Source organism: Corythoichthys intestinalis, chromosome 10 (assembly GCF_030265065.1).
Source record: "Corythoichthys intestinalis isolate RoL2023-P3 chromosome 10, ASM3026506v1, whole genome shotgun sequence".
NCBI classification, from domain to species: domain Eukaryota; kingdom Metazoa; phylum Chordata; class Actinopteri; order Syngnathiformes; family Syngnathidae; genus Corythoichthys; species Corythoichthys intestinalis.
In genome coordinates, this window is record NC_080404.1 from 52,753,627 (window position 1) to 52,768,808 (window position 15,182).

At 41.6% G+C, this 15,182-nt stretch overlaps 1 protein-coding gene across 4 annotated transcripts in view; it reads right to left on the reverse strand.

The window, feature by feature from the left end:
• LOC130922597 (reticulon-4-like) overlaps positions 1–15,182 on the reverse strand; it is a 64,427-nt gene that overhangs the window by 36,483 nt on the left and 12,762 nt on the right. The window contains exons 2-3 of one of the 4 annotated variants that reach the window (XM_057847442.1): positions 13,428–13,484; positions 9,799–11,505 (exon numbers count right to left, since the gene is read on the reverse strand). The exons of 1 other annotated variant lie outside the window; for it this stretch is intronic. In XM_057847442.1, the coding sequence (XP_057703425.1) occupies positions 9,799–11,505; positions 13,428–13,484 (1,764 nt within the window). The remainder of the gene's footprint in view (positions 1–9,798; positions 11,506–13,427; positions 13,485–15,182) is intronic. 2 more of the 4 variants (XM_057847443.1, XM_057847444.1) reach the window with 2 other exon arrangements.

The following is a 15,182-nucleotide window of genomic DNA, read 5'->3' on the forward strand; positions in this document are numbered from 1 at the left end:
CCACTGAAAATTCTTGTAAATAAATGCTTAAATCCCTGAATTCTTCATGGATATGGACGTAAAACAGTCTCGATTCTTGGTTAAAAGTAGTGCTGCAACGATTAATCGATTAACTCGAGTATTCGATTACAAACAAAAGATTCGAATTAAATTATGCTGCTTCGCGTATTTGTTTAAAGTGGCGTTGTAATGGTTTTGAAAGTGTTTGCATTTAGTTGTATTGATTTGGGTGGATACACTGTCCTCTAGTCTGCCTCATTTCACAAGGCGGAATCCAGCTGCTCCCGGTTAAGACCAACATAAGTTTAGTTTTGTGTGAGCTAATGTTTTTCTTTTTAATGCATTCGTAGTTTCGTTTATAGATATATTTAGCCGTTCTTTTGTGGGAATATGTGTCCGAACCATTTGTTAAGAGCATTGAAGGAAAAAAAAAATATTAGCATTTTATAGCATTTAAGCTAGCGGACTTTTGCTATGTAAGTTAGGCAATTGTTCTTTTGTTGTTTATAGATCCTCATTTATTTATTTTTCATACCGTTTGAGGATGAGCTCAGGTATTTTAATTGTTGATGTTCCTTATCCGATTACTCGATTGTTTGAACTAACTAGTTCATCAATTAATCGACTACTAAAATAATTGATAACTGCAGCCTTAATTAAAAGCAAAAAAAACGTGCGGTTAGCATTTGTTTTACGTAAATATTGCAAACTATGAGGCTAGTCGGTAAGGAAATTAGCGACCGCCATGCGTAAACAAAGAGCTTTTTCCATTGAAAATTCTAGTGAATAAATGCTTAAATCCCTGAATTCTTTATAAATATGGATGTAAAACAGTCTTGATTATTGGTTAAAAGCAAAAAAACGTAAATATTGCAAAGTATAATGGCAATTCTGTAGCGGCTAATTACTCCCACTGATTTTTTTTTACGTTTGAAAATGCATGCATGGTAGGGCTGGGCGATATGGCCTTAAACATGTATCACGATAAATTGAGCAGATTTATCTCGATAACGATAAATGACGATAAATTCGCCCAAGCGGACTGTTATATAATTTGAAAATCTGAATCAATGCATGAAATACAGATTAACTATTTCTTGTTGATTTATTTACCAGCATTCAATTTGATATACTGTATTTAACAATTGTACATGCAGTCTAAACATTAAATTTATAAAAATTAGGGCTGTCAAAATTATCGCGTTAACTGGCGTTAATTAATTTTTTAATCACGTTAAAATATTTGACGCAATTAACGCACTTGCCCAGCTCAGACATATTTAAATGTCACTAGAGTGAAAGGCCCACCTGTTAATTGTGTTTAGCGGAGTTTTGCTGCCCTCTGCTGGCGTTTGGGTGCGACTGATTTTATAGTGTAAGTAATTATTGCCATCAACAATGGCGGGCTACTAGTTTATTTTTTGATTGAAAATTTAACAAATTTTATTAAAACAAAAACATTAAGAGGGGTTTTAATATAAAATTTCTATAACTGATTTAGAACTGATTTATTGTTATAATAAACAAATACAGTCCTTATGTACCGCATGTTGAAAATATATATCCATCTTGCGTCTTATCTTTCCATTCCAACAATAATTTAGAGAAAAATATGGCATATTATATAGATGGTTTGAATTGCGATTAATTACGATTAATTAATTTTTAAGCTGTAATTAACTCGATTAAAATTTTTAATCGTTTGACAGCCCTAATAAAAATGTATTGTAAGCAATAAGAATTCAAGTATGAACATTTATAACAGCGTGTATGACTTGAACAATGTACATTGTCAAAATCAATATGCCTGTGCAAACATGTAATTGTAACACAAATGACTTGCAGCTTGAACAGTACACTTCAAAAAGACAACTTATTGTTAATGGCTGCTGTGATATAATTATTAAATACAAGTGTTTACTTTATGGTTTAAGGGTCCCCCCCCCCCCCCCCCCAGTGCATTTTTTCATAAATGCACGCACAATAAAAATAGCTGGGGCCATTTCTCGGTCATTATAAGTTTCGCCGTTGGATTGTACTTTATGCAGAATTCTTTACCATCACAAAAGCTATCAGAGGAATCACACACACAGACAGATACAAAATAACGCCACATAGTAATTGCTAGATGCAGTCCGTGCCCAATCCACTCATTAAGTTCAGCCGTTTCGATAAGGTTAGAGCCTCTATCCGACTCCATAACGTTCATTTGTAGCGTTAGCCGCTAGCTAGCGTTAGCCTGGCTACCAGTAGAAAGCACTGAAAGCACCATCTCCGGAAATCGTGAGAACAAAGGAGGACAGCGGGTGAAAGCCCGTCTGGATGCCACCAAGAGTCTACTAAATGTCGGTTGAAAGTTTGGTGAACCTCCCTTAAGCCACACTCCATCACGTTTTGCTTGTAGCGTTAGCTGCTAGCGTTAGCTTACCGGGCTTTTGTTTGATTGGCTTCCTGATGATCACGTGACTCACTACGTAAGCACATTCACTGCTTTCTTAAAGGGGAATGAACATAGACGAACAACACAGAATCAAAGCGGGATGAAAAGACTATTTTCTTGTTTAATTAATTTACCGAATTTACCGACATGGTCAAAATTACGTCGGTCATCGTTAAGAATTTCGGTGACGGTAAATTTTTGGTTTACCGCCCTGCTCTAATGCATGGTACGCAAAATATGGTAATTGCCTTGAATCCTCCTTGGACAATACTTCCTTTTTGTATGCGGTACAGTGTTCGTACTTTATCAACCTAAATCCACCGTTAGATCACTGCATGTGACCGACTGTTAGTAAATGAAGCAAGAGTGTTGGACAGCCCCATTCGGGAAGGCGTGGCGCAGTGAATGGGGAATGTGTCATGTCAGTACATATAAAGTCTATGACTGGTACTATTACAAATGGCAATTAGAGCAAAACAAATTATAAATAAAAATCGGAATAATATTATAATAATATTAATCCTGTAATAATGTAATGAATCGGGTTCTAATGTGTCGAACGTTTTTTGCTGTACCTGAACGCACTGCGTGGCTGACGTGAAGGTGAGATAGAGACTGTGGTTCTATTTTATGGCGTCAACTGCAGCGGACAGTAGGCATGTTGTATTGCCCAAGTTGATGGAATAAATGATTACAAACCTGACGAAGCTGGCTATTTTTTTGGCGATGTTACCACAATAATACTTGTGACCTTAACTCATAAAGACTGGCGAATGGAGGAGGACCGTCAAGATCGACATTCTACGGCCGTATTGTCGAGCCAGTTCACGGATGCGCGCATCATGCTCATATTTTTCTATCATTTCCATCTTCATTTCAATGGTAAGCATCACCTTTTCCTTTTTACACCGCCTGCACTAACCTTCTTGGAAACTGTTGATTTCTCGCACGAGAAACTCTGCCGCGAGTCCGTCTTCCGGCAAAACAAAGAAACCGCGTCGTCTTTCGAGCATGTCGTCAGATGTAGAAACAAATGTCGAGTCAAATTTAATGTCGGATGTCAAAAAGATCGTGTGTCGAAGCGATTGTATGTCAAGGTACCACTGTACAGTACTTTCAAACAAACCAGTAGGATAGTTAAAACTTAAAGGGTTAATTCTGACTTGTGTGGATCAGGTTACATCGCCAGTGCAGGAACTCGTTTGTAATCCAGGGACTATCTTTACTCCAGTTCGCTTAGCATCGAGTCGTGAAGGGCCAGCCCCGTTGCTGGCTGACTTTTAACACACGAGGCGAGCTCTATAGCACCCATCTCTGCGAAATCCGCAACAGGAGGATCGCCAATGGGCACCGAATTGAAGCATATTATAGCGACATACGTTTGAAGTGTCCAAAATCATGGTTGGAATGCGCCATCAGCTCGTTCATGTCAAGCGAGCCGGCCGGTTCCAAGTTTAAGATTACAGGTTGGCAGAGAGCCAGGTGCACAGATATGGCTCGTTAGACATAGGTTCTCGACCCCTGCCTTAGGCCATCTGGAACTGGTTTGTTGTATGCTCCAAAAACAAGAACCAAGCAGGGTGAGGCAGCATTCAGTTATTATGTTCCTCAACTTGGGAACAAATTGTCTGAAGGTCTGAGTTGTGCTCAAAGGATTCGCATCTTAAAATCAGAGCTAAAACACTACTGCTTATTATAACATATCCATAACTGCCCTTACTGTTTAGAGTACATGAGGATTAAAGAGTCTTAAATAGCATTATTATGTGAATTAGAATCATATTTTGAGTAGGGCTGTCAAAATTATCGCATTAACGGGCGGTAATTATTTTTTTAAATTAATCATGTTAAAATATTTGACGCAATTAACGCACATGCGTTGTTTTTTGGTGTTTGGCGCCCTCTGCTGGCACTTGGGTCCAAGTGATTTTATGGGTTTGGGGAGTGAGCATGGTGTAATAATTGACATCAACAATGGCGAGCTACTAGTTTATTTTTTGATTGAAAATTTTACAAATTTTAATAAAACGAAAACATTAAAGAGGGGTTTTAATGTAAAATTTCTTTAACTTGTTCTAGCACTTATCTTTTAGGAACCACAAGTCTATCCAAGGATCGCTTTAAGAGAATGTTAATAATGTTAATGCCATCTTGATTTATTGTTATAATAAACAAATACAGTACTTATGTACCGTATGTTGAATGTATATATCCGTCTTGTGTCTTATCTTTCCATTCCAACAATAATTTACAGAAAAATATGGCATATTTTAGAGATGGTTTGAATTGCAATTAATTATGATTAATTTTTAAGCTGTAATTAACTCGATTAAAATTCTTAATCGTTTGACAGCCCTAATATTGAGACGATTCAACTATATACAACAATTTGGCAAAACGCAGATGACGAGAAATTAGTCTTTTAATCTGCCATTTAGCCCCGCCTGCCATTATATCGCTATGGCGTCCCAAAATGGAGGATGATGTCATCAGGGTCATGATTTCATCTGATTTAGAATTCGGCCCATTGAGGGGGAATGATTTAGAACGAGGAAAATGCGACGAAGAGAGCCGTAAAATGTCATTGTTCTCTCTACTCCAATATTTTTACAGGATATTCTTTTTAGCGAAGTATTTTTATCCGAATTGCTAAATAAATACGATGATCATGACAACAGTCTTGGGCTAATGGAATATGAAATATTAAAAATGCATTTATTCAGTAAGACATGGCAAAATTACTCCATAATGGTCAAAACTGTCGACTTCACCTTTACTGTTACACCACCCGAACGATATTCTATGCCACTGGAGTAAGCCCGGCTTTTGTCATTTCCCTGCCGCGGCTTCTGAAAATGTAAACAAACCAAGAAGCATGACAGCTAGCAGACATGCTAGCCCGTACGGAGTGACGTCTCAAAGTCTTATTTTCGCTTTCGAAGCTAAAAATCACACAAAACTATCCCGGACCGTGTCACACGGCGGCAGGATTGTCTTCACCGATCGGCAACACGCCAGGCAGCGAGCAAGTTATAGCTTGTCGTTCCCCTGCTGCGGGCAGGAGAATTCGTTTGCAGGGAAGCAGCTGGACAATGACCGCCGGACAAACCAGCCGATGTCGGAGGAGCGCGTAGCTGCAACAAGCCACCGGTCGTCGGCCGAGTGGCATTTTCAGTGGACAAGGAGCATTGTCAGCCACAAAATGCCAGCCACCTCCGTATTAAAACGTGTGCCATGATCCCAGTATTTGACATAGTACAAAACACGATGTTTACTCACTTCCTCATAAGTCCAATGGTCCCATAGTTGTCGCACACTTGTCTTGGCCGATCTCAGGTTGAACGGGAACTTTTTGAAACCCAAAAAGGCTAACACGCCTCTCTCTGGTGCAGCTACAAAAGCCTGCAGCCGTTTGGCTGGCGTGATGCGAAAAATAAACGAATTAAAACCGCAAAATCAGCTGAATCCGCAGTCCTTTTGCATGCCAAAGCAATGCTGCATTGTGAGATGCTGACCCGGGTGAAGTCACATTCGCATACGCATGGTGTCATACGCACTTTAAATCTGCAATGTATTACTTTTTTAACTGGGTTTTACCGATTTTACTCTCATAATTTGTATTTCAATCTCATTTATGAATTGTTTTTGTTTTAATTGCTTCTTGCTGATTTTAAAGTTATGTAAATCACCTTATGTGAAATGCCGCTATTCGTCTTGCCTCTGGTTCCCACGCCAATGACGTCACCTTCCCGTGCCGATTTACCGACCGTGCAAAGTTACTTCTGTGACGAAAGAGTCAGTTACGTAAAAGTACAATTTGTCTCCACGCGGCCAAAGACCTTTCACCTTCATCTTGTCTGATGCAATACAGACAGGTATGCGCCTTATCCTAGCAATCGGACCTCGCCCGGACATTTTTACAGCAACGTGCATAAAACCCAAAGGCGCGTCAGGAGCGGTAGATCAGCACAATGCGTAGTGACATGAGTCGGCAAACAATCTTTGCTGACGACCTTCATTCCCCGAAACCGAAGAGGGTCTGCCAGTGTCGCAATGCAGGGAGGAGGCATTAATTAGCAGGGGATCCCTCACGCAGAATGCACCTCCTTCCATTTATTAGGGAACGCTCAGCTCAAGGATGAGTCACGTCTCTTGCATCGAAATTCGCTAGCGGCGAGACGCGCCGCAAAAACGGTCCTGTGAGAACTTGCGTCGGTGCACCACAAGCGCACACAAGTCGTAGAAAGAAAGGAAATATTCTAACGGTTATCTTTGTTGTGCAACGGCGGGCAGTCGACTTCCTGTGCCAAAAATAAAATTGCTGAGTCATCCAACTTTAGAATAGTGATTATTTCTTTAGTACTAACTGAATGGCTACCATTGACAACGAGAGACGTTCAATCCATTTTCAAGTACTTCGAATGGATTGGATGTCTACTAGTAATAAACACATTAAAAGAGTTTTAATTTAGTTTTGAAGAGCCACATGATTTGAGGTCTACCAGAGTTAAAATACTGAGTTTATATCGTATCTGAGGATTGCTTTTAAATTGATCGAGCAATTTTCTCCGCCTCGATTAATTTTGCCAGCACTAAGCATGACGTTTTGCCCGGACTACTTTTAATGCGGCACAACGCGCTGACGTCACCTGCGCACAAGAAGACAAAGGCATCTGGTTCAAGTGACAAACTGTTCCTTTCCAACCTTTGTTTTCTAAAACTACTCAAGAAACATTTAAAACAGGGGTCCCCAAACTACGGCCCACAGGCCGGATATGGCCCGCCTCCACAATTGGTCCGGCCCCCTGAACAATGCCAGAGAGCATTTTGATTTATTTATTTTTTCCCAGTTCATCAGTGGGTTGAGCAATTATTAGCTTGATCGTGATCAAGAGCATCAGCATGTTTTTTTTTTTTTTTTTACTGTCAACATTTTCCTGTGAAACGTGTCCTGGGACCTCTCTCTCCAAACAGATTCAAGCTCACGTTTATAGTTTCCGGCAGAGTTCACTACATTTCTCACTGTTTCTCTCATCCGGCTTCTACTCTAGTTTTGCAGGTTTGTAAGTTCACACGGTTTAATGTAATGCTAACTGTGATGCAGGTAGCTTTCAGTAGCAAAATTAGTGGTGTTTCCCACCTGCATAACATTGACACCTTTTTACAATCCTTAGTCGCTGCAGCTGGCCAAACAAAACTTCTAATATCCCTCCTCTTCGAAGGGGGCGGAGGAATGGGTATGTTGTTGAAATGTTGTATTTCTGTGTCAGGACTCGGGGCTGGCTGCGTGTGCGTGTAAGGGGTGGGGGGGTCAAGTCATTAGCCAATCAAACGTGTGTTTGAGGAAAAAAATGGACTGGCACATTCAGCAAGTGAAAGGGGTAAATTTAAGCCTGAACATCATGAAAATAATTCACTTAATAATGGTAAGGTCAATTTTATCCTTACAGCATATGCGAAGACAATCTAAATGACCTATGTAACTGAACTCATTATATAATGCAAATAAAGTTGCGTAAAAGTAGGTGGGGACAATTTAAGCATCCTGAAATGTTGCTAGTGTTATGTCCCTATGCAAACCTACGCCCTTGGGAAAATCACCTACCTTTCAAGTGATGTGTGTTATCAAGTGTAATGACATTTTAAGGTATGAAATAAGGTCTTATATAAAAAAAAAAATAAAAATAAAAAAAATTCTTAGTTTTTTTTTTAGTGAAAGCTAGGAGTGGGAACCTCTTCGTATCTCACGAAACACTTTGTGATAGAAAGCTCACGATAACGATCTGACGATACAACGATTATCGATACATTGGTCAGGAAATCATTCTAGGATATTCTACAAACAACTAATTAACAGAAAAACAAGCTTCTAGTGTGAAGACTATCACTAGTAGACGTCCAATCCCATTCGCTGCCACCCTCCCACTTCAAACGGATTGAACGTCTGTGGCAGTCAATGCCAGGCAATTAGGTAATTTTGGGCCATTTAAGGTCTCACTGGAACAGCACCAAACAGAAGTTCCAGCATCATCACCTTGTCCAATGCAGATTCTTGACTCTTGACACCTTGTCCAATGCAGATTCTTGACTCTTGACAAGGTGATGATGCTGGAACTTTTGTTTGGTGTTGTTCCAGTGAGATTTACAAAGATGACTGCCTGAAGAAAACATCAAAATTCCCTCAGTCCTAGATGATATGGGGCTGCATGTCAGGCAAAGGCACTGGGGCTGTGGTTAAATCTTCAATAAATGCACAAGTTTACATGGAAATTTTAGACAGCTTTCAGTTTAAAATATGTTTGTCATTTTCCAAGATGACAATGCATCATGCCACAGACCTAAAAATGTTAAAGCATTCCTTGGAGAAAGACTCATCCAGTCAATGTCATGGCCTGCAAATAGCCCTTGACACCTTTTTAAAACGATATCTCAATTCTTGGCAGGAGCATATTGATAACCTTTTGGGATACAAAGTATCACGATATATCAACATTTCGATATTTTGTCACACTCCTAGTGAAAGCAGTGAATTTGTTTTTTTTCTTGTCCAATCTGTGATGCAATTATAGGCTGATTTCAACGACGTACATCTAAAATGAAGACATCGATTGTCTAAAAATAGTTCAATATTAGGTGAAATGTCTTGTTTTCTCATTTATATTTATAATTGCTCTTTTACTAAAAAAAATGTTTATCCGATTACTTGATTAAATTTCAGTAGAATACTAAAATATTCAATAGCTACAACCATAGACTGGATGTCTATCGCCGTCAGTGAGTTTATTTATTAAAACATTAAACTGAATTAACAGTAGGAAGGCTGATGATGTGCTTCTTTAGTTTGAGTGTTATAAATGCAAATTTTAAAAAAGCAACTGGTTTTTCAGTCAATGGCAGCCAATGCGTTAAAATGTTCAATTAGAGTTACAAAAAAAATTCAGCATTTGTTTTTAGTTATTTTCATTAATCCAATGCTGGTAAGTTAGAAAGTGGGCAGGGCAAGAGGGACTGCTATCTTGGCACACATGCCTGTGCCCGAGTGTTGCTTTCAGATAAGAACTGTGAGTTGCAATGTTAGAATTAGCTTGTTTAGTTGGAAAAAAAATAAATTTACTTACCATTGTTCAAATAATAAAAGGGTGAAATGAAATACAAAATGAAAAGTGAAGTGGAGCCAAGAAAAGTGGAGTGGCACCAAGGAGATCGTGATGGAATTTAAGGTGAAAAGAGGTTTCCGGTTGCTTGGGAAAAAACAACGGAGGAGGAACAAAAGAGCGATGGGAGTGATATCGATGGAGCCAATGAAAAGGGGATGCGGGTGGGTGGATGCTTTCCATGCCCGGAGTGGTTTTGTTTACCTGCTAAAAGGTTCACGCTCGGCATCCTGAATAGCGCACTCTTGGGCGCCGCCGAATGGACTGGCGGTTTCTCCAGCTCAGCCTTGCTCTTCTGGGGGGAGGACTGGGTCAGGAGGCGGTACGAGCTCGGACCCGGGGCTTCGACAGCCACCTCGGGAGGCGCCGGAGCAGAAGCCCCTTTCCGCTCAAAGCTCACGTCGTCATCTACAGGTATCTCCGGGATTTTAGGAGGCGCCGACTTGGACGTGTCAAGAGCCTCCAGAAACTCATCTATGGCTCCTTTAGGCGGTCTTTCAATGAACTCAAATTCCTCAGACGAGACCTCGTGCTCGGAGACTTCTTCGACCACCTCCGGCTCCACCTGGGTGTCACCCTTCTCCACTTGGAAGACGGCAGGGTTCTTGGCCATGGCTTCCAGGACCGGAGACAGAGAGTCTGCGGTCGCCGACTCGGAATCTGAATCTTCAACGGTCGCTTTCTTGCTTTCAAAGTGGAGAGGCTCAAATTTCTCAGTCATTTGGGGGGTTGCGTGACTCGAGAACCAATCTTTCTGCTCCAGCTTGACAGGTTCCTCGACTTTCACCTGCGCGGGGGTAGTCTCCTCCGCCTCTTTGACCAGATCAAACGCTCCGAAGCTTTTCACATCTTCGGGTTTTTCAGACACTTTCACCTCCATCTCGTCGGCCATCTCCTTGAGCAGAGACACTTTTGCATCCAGCGCAAAGGGGTTGTTGGCGGAGAGGTTGATCGGGGGGTTGGGCGACTCCATCATTCTACGTTCAAGAATGGGACTCTGCTCCTCTGGACTTCCCTCAGAAGAACCAGAGTCCAGTTTGTCAGGGTTGAGCGGGGAAGACTTCAGGATGTCTGGAAGCGACGGGGGAAGAGCACTATCCTCCTCTTCGTCTTCATCCTCCTCTTCAACACCAGGCGAGAACCGACCGACCGGCTTCATGAAGGACTCAAGAGCCTTCGTGCCAGTCTCCAATGTCTTGCCCTCGTCGACGAACGAAAGTGGGCTATCCTGGAGTTCTTCAGATTGTTTGTACTGGACAAGATCTGGAGTGGGACTTTCTGACACTTTAGCTGCCCGGTTGTCAGATTTGGACTCTCCAAAGTTATAGGAGCTGCTGTCGGCCAGCGGGGAAAAGCCATCGAAGGGGTTATTATTCTTCTTGACTTCGTACATCAAGTCGTCGTCATCATCAGAAGGGTCGCTGTGCAGCTCCGGTTTGTACCCGGGAGAGCCGACAGCCGGCGCGTCCTTGGAGAAGGGATCCATGGAGACCTTGGAGGTGTCTTGCGATGCAAGGAACGGTGAATCCCAGTGCTCTGTTGGGTTAGAGGCAACGTGAGACTCTGGGTCCAAACTAGTTTGCTTCTCCTCGGGCGAGAAGGACACTCCACTGTCTTCGCATAGAATGTGGGGCCCTGGGTCTTTCCCTAAACTCAAGTAAGGACCAGTTAAATTATCTAATTCACCCCTATTCTGACTACGGTCCGGTCCGGAGTCATCTTGGTCTTCCTCCCAGGGCATTTCCGTGGACTGGAGGGCCTTAGAGGATAGGGAGCCCTGGGGTGCAGCCGATCCTGAGGGATAGGGCTGGTTGGGGCTCTCCGTCAGAGAGAGCTCTTCCAGGGAATCAGGGGAGTGGAGAGGGGAAAGAGGGGAAATTGGAGCAGGGGAATCACCCTTCTGCCCAAGTTCTTGAGTAGAAAGGGAAGAGGGAGGGAGAACGCAATACAGCACATATCAAAAGACAAACTCCATTCCGTACGGTGCCCACCAGACCTGGGCACTGAAAGACTTTCGCATATCAAGACCAGACAAATGTTACTGAATGCTCAACTGTGGTTTGTGGGCATTTCCACTGATGTAACCCAATTGAGTCTCTGACAATTTGAGCTATAAGGAAGCAAATCAGAAGATTGACAGGCTGTGCAGCAGTTGTCGCAGTAGTGCTTATGTTAACGCATTGGTGGAACAAATGTTCATTCGCCCCGCCCAGTCAAAATTAATTGGATGTTTGTCAATGGCAGCAAATAATTTCAATGACAAGTAGGGCTGCATCTATCGATTATTTTAGTAGTCGAATAATCAAAGAAGTAGTTAGTTCGAATTATCGAGTAGTGGGATAAGGAACTTAAAAACATTAAAATACCTAAGCTGAGCCTCCAAACAGTATAAAAAAGTTTAAAAAATGAGGCTCTCAGTACAACAAAAGAACAATTGGCTAACTTACATAGCAAACGTTCGCTAGCTTAAATGCTACAAAATGCTTACGTTTTTTTTTTTTTTCCCACAATGCTCTTAACAAATGGTTCAAACACATATTCCAACAAAAAAACTGCTACATATACCTATTAAATAAATTACTAATGCATTAGAAAAAAACAGTAGCTCAAAAAGAACTTAGCTTATGTTGGTCTTAAGAGCCATGTAAAATGAGTTATGTCATATTCACCATCGTCACTTGAGGACAGTGTCTCCATCCAAATCAATAAAACTAAATGCAAACACTTTCAAAACTAACCATTAAAATGCCGCTTTAATTAAATGAATACTCGCAGCACCAAATTTTCATTCGAATCTTTTTTTCCTAATCAAATTACTCGAGTTATTCGATTAGTCGTTGCAGCACTAATGACAAGGCATATCAATGTTGAACAGGCAAAATAAAAATCTTTGTAAATTTTATATTTTACACGCCGGTGAATCGAAAAATTAACAGGCAAAACGTTGGCAACACTGCAAAATTGGCATTTATTTCTTTTAAGTGAAAAAGATTTGCTTTTGGTACCGAAATTCTAAATCTCGGAAAAATTTTAGCTGAAAAACTTTTATTCACTAAAATTTCAGTCGCAAGAAAATCAGTTGGGAATAAAATTGCCGTAATTTCTTTCTGATTTTGAGATTATATGATTATAATAAAAATATTTGTGACCGAGTTACAAAAAAAAAAAAAAAAAAAGAAAAAATTCAGTGTTAGCTGGCTGGCTAGCTAGCCCTAATCCTAATCCTTTGTTCATTCCGCCCTAACAGTCAAAACTCATTGGACATCTGGCCGTCAGTGGCGGCCAATGTGTTAACATGGACAGTAATCAACTTGAAAACATTTTGATGGCAGCCTTATTTAAAAATGGACATATTTTTCAAACAATACACCAGAGGTTCCCACCCCTAGCAATAACCTGCCACAGTTGAGACTTTCCAGCATTTGTCTGACGCCCATCTACAATTACGGGCTGATACGCGAGGGTCATCCGATATGTCCCCAGGCCTTGCGTCAGTAGTCCGTGTTAGGTGTGGCCTACCAAATTGCCGTGTAATGATTCTTCTCAAAGCACAATATCAAACGTGGCGGTTGAAATATGTCCAATTTGTGACCGCTGACAAGAATCATTATCAGCAACATGCTACATTTACCGTCGCGCTGGACCAACACAATGCAAGTATACGAGGGGCGCACAATCACAAGCATCTCCCGCTACACGAGTGAAGTCTACTTGTGGCATGCATTTTTTCACTTAAACTGAGTGACGGGAATACACAAATGCAATGACACTACAGTGGACACCAAGACAAAGCGGCAGAGCGGGATAACAAAGCGAGCAGAGATAGAACTTGCCTGTAGGGAATTGCATCAGAGTCTGAGGCTGAGCTTTAGAAGGAGAAGAAGGAACATCTGCGGAACAAAGGACAGAAAGCGACAGAGTGCAAAATCAGTCAGCTTGTCGGGATGAGAGAAGCATCAGCCTCCATTACGTCAACTCCAGTCAGACCGCTTCCTGACTCATCCGCACCGCAAATGGGACATCCCGTGAAGAGCTGCGGTGTCTTACGTGTACACCATAGGAGTCAATCTGGCCTGATGACTTCACAAAGGCTATACATGATTATGTCTACCAAATTTCATGTCGCTCAGTCAAATTTAGTAGCAGTGTTGTTTTTGGCAGCCCTTTTAATTTTATTCCAAGTCTACTTATTAATCTTTGTCATATACAGTGGGGCAAATAATTATTTAGTCAACCACTAATTGTGCAAGTTCTCCCACTTGAAAATATTAGAGAGGTCTGTAATTGTCAACATGGGTAAACCTCAACCATGAGAGACAGAATGTAGAAAAAAAACAAAATCACATTGTTTGATTTTTAAAGAATTGATTTGCAAATCATAGTGGAAAATAAGTATTTGGTCAGAACCAATAGTTCATCTCAATACTTTGTTATGTACCCTTTGTTGGCAATAACGGGGGCCAAACATTTTCTGTAACTCTTCTCAAGCTTTTCGCACACTGTTGCTGATATTTTGGCCCATTCTTCCATGCAGATCTCCTCTAGAGCAGTGATGTTTTGGGGCTGTCGTTGGGCAACACGGACTTTCAACTCCCTCCTCACCCCGTGGCGTCAAAATTATAAAAAGAACGGGGAGCAAAAATCTCAGAACCACACAAGGGGGACACAGAGAGCTGGGACCTACGGAGCCCCCCGGCTGCCAGGGTAGAAAAAATAAAAAAATCATAGCTAATCTGTACCCACAGATTACTAAACTGTACCCACAGATTACTAAACTGTACCCACAGATTAGCAATGACCCGCTAACTGTAGTCACCAATGTTTGGCGGGGACTCCAAACGCCGAGGGACCGACCGAGCAAGCACCTGCACCTTTTGCCCTCAGCGAACAAAGCGGTTTTAAAAGGTAACTATTGCACATTTTCTTTGGTAGCCGTCTACATTTTCAGGTGTCATCAATCAATATGGCATGTTGTGTGTTGACAAATGAACACTACTTGAATTAAGCACACACGGACACGACAGCAGCACAGAAAATGTGCAAACACAACATGCCATATTGATTGATGACACCTGAAAGACGCCTACCAAAGAAAACGCGCAATAGTTACCTTTTAAAACCCCTTTGTTCGCCGAGGGCAAATGGTGCAGATGGTTGCTCGGTCGGTCCCTCGGCGTTTGGACTCGGAGTCCCCGCCAAACATTGGTGACTACTGTTTCCGGGTCATTGCTAAACTGTGGGCACAGATTAGTAAACTGTGGGTAGTTTAGTAATCTGTGGGTACAGATTGGCTATGATTATTTATTTTCTCTATCCTGGCACCCGGGGGGCTCCGTAGGTACCACAGTAACAAAGGCAACTATCAGTAACACAATGCGCCACCAGGGACTCAAATCCTGCACTGCCAGACGTGTCCCCCTGCTGAAAAAAGTACACGTCCAGGCCCGTCTGCGGTTCGCTAGAGAGCATTTGGATGATCCAGAAGAGGACTGGGAGAATGTGTTATGGTCAGATGAAACCAAAATAGAACTTTTTGGTAGAAAAACAGGTTCTCGTATTTGGAGGAAAAATACTACTGAATTGCACCA